This window comes from Habropoda laboriosa, unplaced genomic scaffold (genome assembly GCF_001263275.1).
Source record: "Habropoda laboriosa isolate 0110345459 unplaced genomic scaffold, ASM126327v1 scaffold84, whole genome shotgun sequence".
Taxonomy (NCBI): Eukaryota; Metazoa; Arthropoda; class Insecta; order Hymenoptera; family Apidae; genus Habropoda; species Habropoda laboriosa.
The window spans coordinates 736969-748639 of NW_017100202.1; the positions used below are offsets into that span (position 1 = coordinate 736969).

The 11671-nt window shown below is 44.3% G+C and overlaps 1 protein-coding gene across 1 annotated transcript in view; it reads left to right on the top strand.

Annotated features, from left to right (window-relative positions):
• The window catches only part of LOC108570423, a 798-nt gene extending 674 nt beyond the window's left edge, over positions 1 to 124 (top strand). Inside the window, exon 2 of the mRNA XM_017932284.1 lies at positions 16 to 124. Coding sequence (XP_017787773.1) covers positions 16 to 79 — 64 coding nt within the window. The 3' untranslated portion in view covers positions 80 to 124. The remainder of the gene's footprint in view (positions 1 to 15) is intronic.
• Positions 125 to 11671: the final 11547 nt, after the last annotated feature.

Below are 11671 nucleotides of genomic sequence, written 5' to 3' on the forward strand. Positions count from 1 at the left end.
GAATGCCACCGCCAGTCCCGCCACTGCCAATACTACCGTTTTTGACGCCGCGAGCATGATCGCCCTTGCTGCCAACTAGGCTTCCACTGCGACTTGTCGGACGGTCTAACAACCCCCCTCCCACTCCCACGTATTATACAAAACGGTGAGTGTGCGATATTGTGACTGTTTTATTTATTTTTTTCTTCTTCTCCTCGATTCACCTATAACTTGACCCAGCCCCCAATTTTCCTTCCTCGACTATGCCCTCTGTGCTATTCATCTCTCGTTCCATCTCTCCCCTCTTTCTCTCTCTCTCTCCTTTCATCTCTCGTTACGTGTTGTCTCTTTTAACCACGCGAGCTTTAGAACGAGATAGAGATAAAAGGGAACGAGAGCAATGGGGAAAGATATGCAAGCTGAAATCAAGGGAGAGGGTGAGAGAGAGAAGGAGAGAATACGAATGCTGTGTTGTATGTGCAAGGAGGAGGAGGAGGAGGAGGAGGAGGACGAACAGGAGAGAGAGAGAGAGAGAGAGAGAGAGAGAGAGAGTGAGTGAGAACGTCACGTAGAAAGGGTGGGAGAGAGGGAGGATGGTGATCAAGGATAAAAGACGGGAAGGAAGAAGCGCGAACGGTGTAAAAACATTTTATTCGTCCCCCTTCTCTGTGTCTCTCCCGTACACCATTAGAATAGGATTTTTCGTTCTCTATTCTACGCGATCGTCGTGCCCCGGCGACTCGACTCCACATAACCTCCGTCAATCGATAATACAAGACGACGGCACCCGCGGCGCTCGGCAAGATCGGCCTAGGAACGAACACGGCCCGCGTTCCTGGGTCGCGAGCTACCCTATCGACGAACGTTGTCGATATTATTATTCCCATTCTTTCTACATTTCCTCCATTTTATATACAATATATATCAACCCCCCCCCCCCAAAAAACCACCGTCCACCATTGTTCCTTCGATAAGAGAATTGTCTGACATGGTCGAAACGTCGTCTCGGTTAGAACGTAACCGAGGGAATTCCCCTCTTATTCGTTCGTTTCTTTGGGGCGGTGAAGAACGCGCGGTACGCTCCCTTTTGCCCTACCGGAAGTGTCCGTGCATGACCAGGATATATCCTCTTCTACGCTGCTTTATGACACGGCCTCAACCTCGCCCATGTTAATTGGCGAGGATCGATTTTCCTGGAAACGATTACACGGCCGCGGCCTCACGGTCGTTCGATCGTTCGTTCGGGGGATCCCGTGGTGCTTGGTAGAAGAAGACGTGTGTTTTCTTCGCCAACTTCGTCTCGCGTGAACTCGAATCGCCAACTCGTGGAGAGACGACGAGATTAGATAGATAGTCAGTCGCGAGAGATAGAGAGGCTGGGCGGGGATAACGAAGATCAGGCACCGCGACGGAATCTCGCGCGGCTCCTAACGCCGCGCCGCGTTACCTTTCCAAAACGCCATTTGCGTGCGAAATGTAATAAAAACCGTTTCTGATCTCACCTTACGGAATACGCGAATGCGCCTCTGGCGATCCTTATGTGTATATATGATTAGTTCGTGTATGCAGAGACGAGTGATAACGATGAACATTCGTTTCGACACAGTTGCTACTCTCTATCGTTTTATTGTAGATTGTGTTTAATAGGGTATCGATAGCGATGCTGAACTTGAATAATCGAACAGGCTCTTGTAAGTGTCTCTCTTACTGTGTTACCGTGTTCGTTGCAGTTCTACGAATCGATCAAACGTGAATTTTACTCTTCGATATATTGGCGAATTAATTGAAAAGTAGTTCTCACCGTCGCTGTTAACCATTCAAATGGATAATGTAGATAGAACTAATCTATAATTAAACGATATAATTACAATAGCACGATCTTCAACGTGGATCTTTCACGAAAACGAAGCGTCGTAGAAAAAAATAATTCTATTCCGCATTTTCGACTTGCTTTTACACGTAGAATCACCTCCTGCCACCGTTTGTACCGCCCGTCCTCACCTGCCCTGCATATGTACGTTACGTGTATATATATATTATACACACACATGTAGACGTATAACGCGTTGCACGAAGCGGATGAATGAATGCTGTGAATAAAAGTAAGTAGGTTAACAAGAACGAGATCGTGCGTTCCGAAAAGCGCGATCTATTCGTTCCCTTCCCCCCCTCTTTTTTCTCCGCTTTTCTCCTTTTGATCGCGCAAACCGCGGCCAGTCTTCGGAATTTCAATCACGTTCCTTTCGCGAATCTCTCAAGACGAAACACAAACCACACGACGAATTTTCAAAAATGAAAGAAAAAATCGTCGTTAAGTTAAGAATCCCACGAAAAAAAAAGAAAAAGAAAAAAGAGGAAGCAAACGAAATCGAAGATTCTCGATCACTTTGCTTGCTGCTCGCGACGTAACATATGTATAAAAAGTATATACATTTTTCCGTTCGATCCTTCCGCGTACAAACGCAAACTGCGCCCATTGTCGTATTGTTATCTACACGCGAGCTATAATACTCCCGGGCCGGGGAATAATCGTACGTATCTAGTTTCTGGTTCGAATCAATGTTTGCGATTGTGCTACTTGGAAATGTGGCGGCCTCCGTGGAAGCGTTTTATGCGCCGCGCCGCGCCGGCACGAAATCGGTGGAAAAAGGAACGGTGGCTCGCCTACCGGTTTTAACTTCTTTTCTCATTATTAGATAACGATCGTTTTGCTGCAAAGCATGCCTTCCCTTTCGCCGCCAGTCCGTAAACCCGTTTCTCCAAGCGCCATTCCCCATTGCCCCTGATATATAGATCTTTCGTCGAATTCGGATTGTTACCGCCGACAGAGAGATCGATCGATCACTCTCTCTCTCTCTCTCTCTCTCACGTTCGACCGACATTCGTCGTGGATTCTTTCGCTTCTCTCAATGGTTCGTTCCATTCTTCACTGTTTTTTCTTCTTTTCTTTTTAATCGTTCTGCGCAGCAGATAAAAAAAAAAAAGTAACCCGTTTCTCGCCCGCATAACTTCTTCCACGACCTGTCTTCTTGTCAACCTTTTATTTATATCTTCCTTATCGCGACTTTACGAGGCTGTTTCGACGATGCCACACGATGCCAAGTATGCATTCGTGCGTCATCGTTTTCGGAGTTGCGCGGTGAAATTGTCGAATCGAAGTTTCTTCTCGACCCTTTGCTCTCTCTCTCTCTCTCTTCAAGTTTCTTTTTTACTTCGTACGAGGAGTTTCGTAATGTACCAAGTATAATTATCGTTTTCTCAATGGTTCCGTAAATATTTGGTTATTAAGATGTTGTAGAACGTCTCTCGAGTATAGAGGGTCGTAGAATTTGCCAGGGAAGGATTGAATAATACATTCGATTTAATGTAGAGGAATATTCTTGGTCCCTGTGGAGAGTGAAGGATGGCTACAGATAGAATGGCAAAATATATCATTTACCTCTCTTGCTTTTTGTTCATCGATAAAAGCTTACGTGTGCATGTGTACGTAGGCGGTTGGAGGGTTGGGTACATGCATAGGTAAAGTGCATATTCCTTCCTTACGTGCATATGCATACTCCAACCGTTGCACAGTATACACGACCTGCTCTCTCTCTCTCGGTGCGCTAAGTGCACGGAGCGCATACGATAAAGCGTGTGTACTTTCCTGATTAGTTTAAGGTAACGTACCGCTCTTTGAGGAGTGTACGGTGTAATCCATCTTGTAGCTTGGCTGGTATCGAGCGAACAGCGTGCCCTCGTGAAAATAGAAAGCGTGACTAACGATCGGCAATTAATCGGAAAAATTACAACGATATCGATTCTCTTATTAATATCTACCATTCGATAATTCAATCAGACGTACACTTCCTCCTGTACAATTCTAAACTTCCATCTCGTCTATTTTACCGTCTACAGCAATCATCCATCAGGTATCATACATTGTTCGCCGAATCTTCTTCTTGATAACGACCCACAAAAGTTGCCAGTAAATTCGACAAGTCGAAGACAGGAGGGGGGAAAGAAGCGACATTCGTACATACTCCTCATGACCCACTTCCTTTCTTCTTCACTTCATCGATCATACGTGTGTATTTTCTTTCTTTCTTCTTCTTCTCAAAAACTAAGCTCTCACACGTCTCTGTGCAAAAGTGTGATCGTTCATCCTGGGGTGTTAACACTCCACCTCGCCAACAACGTTTTCAACAGCACCTAGCGTTCCTTCGTTATCGTGGCACGAAAGCAACCTCGACTTTCCTCGCCTCGTTACTTTCCACTTTCATCGCTAATCACCGTTTTCCCCGCGCTCCCTATGCGGCTTAATGCGCGGTAGGATGCACCATCTGCCACTTCCTTCATCTTTTCGCTTCCTTTGCTGTATAAATCATCCGAAATGCACTCACCTGGTGCAATATACCGAAGATTCGAAAGATCGGTCACCAAGGAGAAACCGTGGCGAAAATGGCCCTAGCCGTTTCAGAATTCGTCGTCGTTCTATCGGTGACGACGATATTACGTATGGATATAGGTATAACGGATTACATATATATATATATATATATACATTTCCCGAAGGACCTGTTGGCAGCGTGCCAATCCAAAATGTATCCCCGCGTCGTCTTCATTGCAATGCCGACGTTCTATGGTGCAGAAATGAGGAAAGCCTAGCCTCTAGCGTTTTCGCCGGAGCGCATCTCATTGATCCGTTTAAATCACAAGCATCCGGAGACGTATGTGTGTCACCGTTCAACTGTTAGCTATCACCCCCAGATATCATTCGATATCTTCACGAGGATCGGTCTTCTTCTTCTTCTCTTACCTCTCTTCGCTAGCTCCACTTAATTTCGACTTTAACCCTTCGTAACGGTGTGTGGGGTGTGAAAGTTACTATTTCTCTGTATTTTATACCTTTCATTTTATTCCTTTATCGCTGTGCTATTGCAATTATTTATAATTACACTGTTACGATAATTGTTAATTTTTGCTCTTCGATATCTCTGGAGGAACTGTAATTCACACTTTCATACAGAATTGGTATTTAGAGATTGTGCTTTTTTTTTAGAAGTATGCACTACTTGTTTGTAGCAAGAAGAATGTTTCGCGGGAATGTAACGCTTGGATTTGTAATTGAATTGAACGACATCGAGTCTATACGTAATGGTATCGATCAGAACGATTGTTAACGAAGTAGTGTTACGTGTGTAACGTGGAGGACAGAGCTGTCGTGGAAGACGAGATTCTTCGAAAAAGAATTTCCCGAACAATTGTATCAATTTCTATGTAATAATGATACGATTTCGTTGCGCAATCGGGAAACGATGCATAGAAGGCATAGAAGTAGGTAACAGTGAGAAGTTGCGTGAAGAGTTAGATATACATAGCTGCTACAAAGTGAAACGGATACAAAAATAATATAAAATAATGATAGAAACAATAGTAACAGAAATTTATAACAAAAAGTGAGCAAAAATAAATTTATGGCGTATAATGTAGTGATAAGAGTTATCACACGAATGAAACTCGTTCCTTGAAAAGTAAAATTAAAACTAAAATTAAAAAAGTTCAATAATAGATAAGAATTTATTGATAAAAATTGATTATTTTTGACATATAAAAAAATAGTACGATAAATTCTCCATTTGTGTATCTAATAAACGAATACAGCGGAGTATCGTGGAAAGGATTAAAGGAATTTTTTATTATTCGATAAGATGGACGTTACGGAGATGCGTGCGCGTAAATATCGTCTCGTAACGAAGCGCTATTTGACATTTTCAGCTTGAGCCTGCTCCGACAGAGATTTCTGAAGGCCATTGCAGCATAAATGTCGCGTATGTAGGTTGTACACCTGTTACTCGTCGAAAGCGTTTAACAACAAACCTTATTTGAAAATATTAGCGCAACTTTCAGCCGGCTTATATGCTTTTTAGTTATAGAACGCTGTGTTATTACGTTTCCCCCCCCGCAACTGCGGTAGAAATTTCACTCCGCGTGTTTCTACTGTTTGCAGTATACACTTCTTCTTTAGTTTTCACTTTAAACGTGTGAAACGTGGCGATAAATTTATCGCCAACGTAACCTCACTTTCATTTCACGTTGTTCGAAATATTGAAATAATCAACCAGTCGTTTCTTTACTTTATCGATACAATATTATCATTCTATTATTACTATCGCTAATTCCGTCTCTTATCTACAGCTTTTTGGCTTAAAGAAACCAGACCAAGACACTCCAACAAAAAACAGATAAAAAAAAAAGACAAACACGAAAACTCGCGTGCTATTTCTACCGTTTTCTATCTACGGAGTCACATAACAGCAAACGAAAACGTGTTATTATCGGCCGACAATAAATTTACGTAATTCCTTACCGACGTCTGGCTACGCGCGACATTATACCTTTTCTCTATCGATATACTTCACATTTCTTTCCACAGTGAATAACGTCGCGCCCGCCTGACATTATTCCCCATTTCGCGTCAAACAACTTTTCACAACAGCACTGTACCAGCGTAACAAATAGCCACCTGCAGAGAAAACTAGGGATCCCTGATACACTTTCTCAACTTCCCTATTTCTTCGTTCAACGAGAGAGAGAATCTATCAATTTTCCACGACAGAAAATGACAAAGAAAACGAAAGAACAGAAAAGCAAATAGAAAAAAGAAGAAGAAAAAAGAAACTGGAAAATCCTTCTCGCGTTTCGTGTCGGGTCGGCGCGGCGTCGCTGCGTTTAATCTTTCACAGTGGATGCGGACAGCCGAGGCATGGCAAAAAAAGAAGTAACAAGGAACTCGCAAGACTCGTTGGAAAACCAGACAGCAGGACAGACACGTAACAGGCCGGGAACAATGACGGACGTAGCCGCTGGTCGACAGACGGGACAAGGACGGTAAACGAGAGCGATCAGACGCAGAAACAACACGCAGAGGAGGGGAGAAAGTCTTTGGGTTTCGTTTAATCTTCGACGCGAAACACGCCAGAACGACCAACACACGCGTTTAGTAGCGTGAGATTCGCCGTTCGTGAGCGATTGGAAGTTGCCCACCGATGTAACTACTTTGTAAACTACGACGTTCGAAATCGAGCATAGAGCTGTGAAGTTTGTCGCATATATATATATACATATATATATACGCGGAGTGTGTCGTTCGGAAAGGCCATCGATTTTGACACAGTAATTATCTACGACGGCACAGAGAGGGAAAGTTAAAGGATTTCAGTGACCTTTCATTCAGACTCGTTTTACCGTGCGTCCGCTATTGTTGTGTCCGTCCCCCGTGCTCGCACATACAGAAATCGATCCTAACCTAGTGTGAAAATCGAACGTGTCACATGCTTTATCTTTTCAATTATTCCGGCGTTGCTTTGTTTACGAACGTAGTGCTACTTACAAGACGAATGTTTCCTATCATAACAAAATCTTCTATTCCATGTTCGTACAGAAGAAATCAACGTCTCGATCGAATTTGAATAACGATACGTAACCATTTTTTCCTGGAATTTTCCAATTTTCATCAGAATCAAACGTGACATACATTACTTTCTGTCACGATTTCTCCGTTAATAGACAGACACACGTCTCGTTATCGCCGTGAGGCAATTTAAAGCAACGCTCGAGGTTGCTGTCAGTCCAGATGCCTCGATAAAGATCGTCATTCCGTTCCACCGGCCATGAAACGCGTATTCTCAGTTAGTTCGCGACGCGCTCGTTACAAATTTTCGTAATGTCGATATCGTAGAACCCAACGAAACTGTCGAGTTCTGACAGAACTCCGTGTCGAGTTACCCAGGCAAGGTCATATTGGAAATTACACTTGCGGCCTGTAATTATACATTACTCGGCCGTGTTTACGAGCGCCTTTGTACGGAGAACGCATTCACGGTTTCTTCAACAAGCGTGCCATCCTCTTTCCGCGGCATTCAGGCAATTTCACCACTCGCATTCTTTTCATACGGATGCCACCGACGAACGGTCGCTACAAAAACCGTGGTCGATTAAAGGAGGAATAATTATCGTCAGCTGAATGCATCTTGCCTCCTACTCCCTCTTCCCTTCTTTATCTCAATCTTTTCCACGCTTTGTGTTCAATCCTCCATTTTTCTCCCTTTCCCATTTTTCCCATCCTTTTTCTTTCTCTTTCTCTCTTCTCGTTCTTTCTTCTTACGAACGACAAACGACGAGACGATTTTCTTCCGCATCGTTGAAACCGGTCGGGTAAACCTTGCGGATTGCGCAAACCTATCGGAGGATAGTTTCGCAAATAATCGCGACTTAAATACCAATTACTTCGTATCAGATAACAATGATTCACCCGGTTAACGTATGTACACCTGAGAATATTCTGTACACGCTCGATGAGGAGGAAGATCGAATTAAATTCATTTTATTACCCAGCCTACTTTTTTGTTTTTATTAATTATCGCGTTTATCTTTACGATTCCTGTCGTTCGAATTTAAGCCTAACAACCTCGTAAATTCTACGAAAGAATATTGAAGAATAAGAGCGATACAGCTATTTCTATGGGAAAAATCATACTTCGTAATTATCTCGAGAATTTCACCAGAGTAACACACTTTTTTTCTCTATATTTTACAGGTTCGCATAGTGTATATCGCCGTCTAATACCGAGTTGGAAAATTCACTCACGATCAGAGGAAGGACGTGGCTCCTCGGAACTCGTGATACGTCGGTGATACGTCATCACGGTGGAAATCCCGTCGATTTCACCGTTCACACCCGTATCATACACGGTTTTACCTTCTTCTCTGGCCCTTCTCGTCACACGATCCTCGAGAGCGTACAAATCGACCAGTTAGAGAAAAACGATTGGCCGATTGTCTCTGCCAAATTGCAGGAACCCCGAGTTGGCGAGTGATCTCGCGGCTCGAATCGGGACACGAGAAACGTCGTGGCGTGATAATATCATCGTCGAGCACGATGGCTTGCGCATTATTTAAGGTGAGTCAAGAATTAATTAAAAAAAAATGAAAAATTAAAAACTAGCATATATATCTATATATATGTATATATAATAATAATCATAATGTGAAAGCAAAAAAAAGAAAGAGAAAACACATCAGTGTTCACAGTTTCGTGCACGTACCTACGCGCTTACCAATTTACCGGTGATAATATTTAATAGCCAGCTAATTGTTTCGTAATCACCGGGTATATAACGTATACCTATGTATATCTAACGATATTCTCGAGATTACGGCGTTAATTGATCAAGACGAGAGGCGGCTCAACGATTATCACAGCGTAATCGCGCCTGCACTAGGACAGGCCCCATAAGGATGTTGCATATACCGAAACTCGCGGCTGTGTACATTTATTTTTCGCTTACCAACCACAATAATAATAATAATCATCGTCGTAGAAACGCTTCTAAGTTGCCGCAGTGTGCACAACTGCGTACGCTTATTCCTACAAATATTTTTACTCTCATGTTTTTTTTTTTTTTTTTATGAACGACGAATTATGCAGAATGATTCTCGATATTCGTGAGAACGTTGTCCGTGGACCGATCAAAATCTCGGTATCTTTCTCTCCCTACGTATCTATCGATCCGTTATTCCCATCCGATACTATTCAGAAGTGTTCCGATTTATACCAAACGCATCGTCGTTCATTCTGCCGGAGAAGAGAAGAAAACTCGTTTGGCAAGATCTAAGTCCTGTGTGTGTTATATATCAGACGTGGAATTTAGTCGCGAGATCTCGAATTTACTTAATGACAGCCAACGATATTAATAATGGTCGTTAGCGTGCTACTTTAATTGTCGTTGCTGGACGGAGCCGGTGCATGCAGGAATCCTGGCGGCTTAATTACTGCAGCACGATCTTGCAGTAACTGGCCTGGCCGTTTCCAATTTCGCGTACATCGGCTGCAATGGAAATTCATAAGCTTTGTTTCTATCCCTCGGTGATTGTTTGGTTGAAACTTTGTTGAAATTTCCAATGATTTTCGATGTTCCCGCCGTGTACAACCGACGAAATTCTCGTTTTGGATGATGTGCTGTTCCGTAGGTAGCAGTTCATTTTCACCCAACGTTCACGTGTTACATTCACGGTAGAGCAATCACTGTCATTGGGCAGAAAAGTTGCATAGGTGATGGGCATGTTGTACGCGCGCTCACGCGCGTCGATCCCGTGAGCAACTTTGCTCACGTGAATTAATCAGCGTTCCGGCTGCTGTCAGACTTTCAGCGAGAATGGACACGAGAATCGTTCTGATTAATTCGCAATGAAACTGTTCCTATGGATTGTTGCGCGCGGTCTGACTGCACACGTCTGAGCCGTCAAGGGAACACGGTAACGTGGAATCATCACGCGTACACACACCACCACCACCACCACACACCTTCACCGCCCCGCTTTTCCAGTTCTTCTTCGTTTCTCTCCTTCTTCTCGTTATATCGTTTTATCGAATCCGCTTCCCGCGTGGCTCAATGACACATATTAAAAACTTTTTGCTCACTCGTTATAATACATCACGCTTGTTACACGTGGTCACAGACAAAAAAGGTAACGAAAGGAAATGTTACAATCCACGAAACAACGTGATTGTTCGCTTCCAAAAAAGAAAAAAAAAAAAACGATGTAACGTACAAGTGCACCGCAAAATCGCTGCCGTGCAAATTTCTCCATGAAGCTTGCCATACAGCAAAAGCAATGTAAAAAAAAAAAGAAACGAGTACAAATAACAATAAAAAAACACACACGAAACGATCTCATCGCTAAACGAGACAAACGACAATAAAAAAACGAATTTTTTTTATCGCTCGTTGCTCTCTTAGTATTCCTCGGAAAAGCAGCATCGGGTGGTCTTTAGTCAACACAGCCGAGGAAGACGAAATTGAAGGGGACGATGATGATGTCGATGTTGTATAAATTCTTCTCTCTGTGTCTGTGTCCTGGCGTGTAGCTCAAACGATGGCCGATTCACGCGGCTTCAAGCCAATAAACCAGTTGTGGCAGAGCGCGGCAGTGTCGACGGACCCGGACTCGGAGTGCCTCTACGAAGAGATCTCGGGCCTTTCGGGGTCCCAGGATACAGAACCAGGGCCGGCTGGTGCCGCCGTCGGCGAGGAGGAGGAGGAGGAGGAGGAGGAGGAGGAAGAGGAAGAAGAAGAAGAAGAAGAAGAGGAGGAGGACGAAGAGGACGAGGAGGAGGAGGAGGAGGAGTACATTGGTGGAGAGAGAGGAAGGCTCGATTTTGGTGCACAGGTCGGCGGTAGCAGCTGGTGGAGGCAAAGCAAACGAAGCGAGAAACGCGCCAGCAGCATCAACGCCTATACCGGCACAGGCGGACGTAGCAAAAGTAGTTGTAGCAAAAGTGTCGGGACTAGCGCGAGATCGCGCAGCAGATCGGCCGATCGGCCATCGAGTGGACGTCAGGACATCATCAGGGTGGAGGAGGAGCAGTATGCCTCACGGAGAAGTTACGTGGAGCCCGGTACAGGCGCCGTATTGCCGCCTCCTGCTGCCGGCCTCAAGCTGACCAGGGGGCGTGCAACAAACATCGTCGCCCGCTACTTGCACACGGCTGCCGCGGCCGCCAGCGCTGGTCACTATCACCATCATCATCACGGGCTGCACGGACAGTATCCGGTTGGCAGTACCGGTAGGCCGACAGGCAGGCATCACCAGCATCATCACTCAAGCCGCGGCTCGTTCAGTAATGAGACGCAGGAAGAGGTACAGGAGG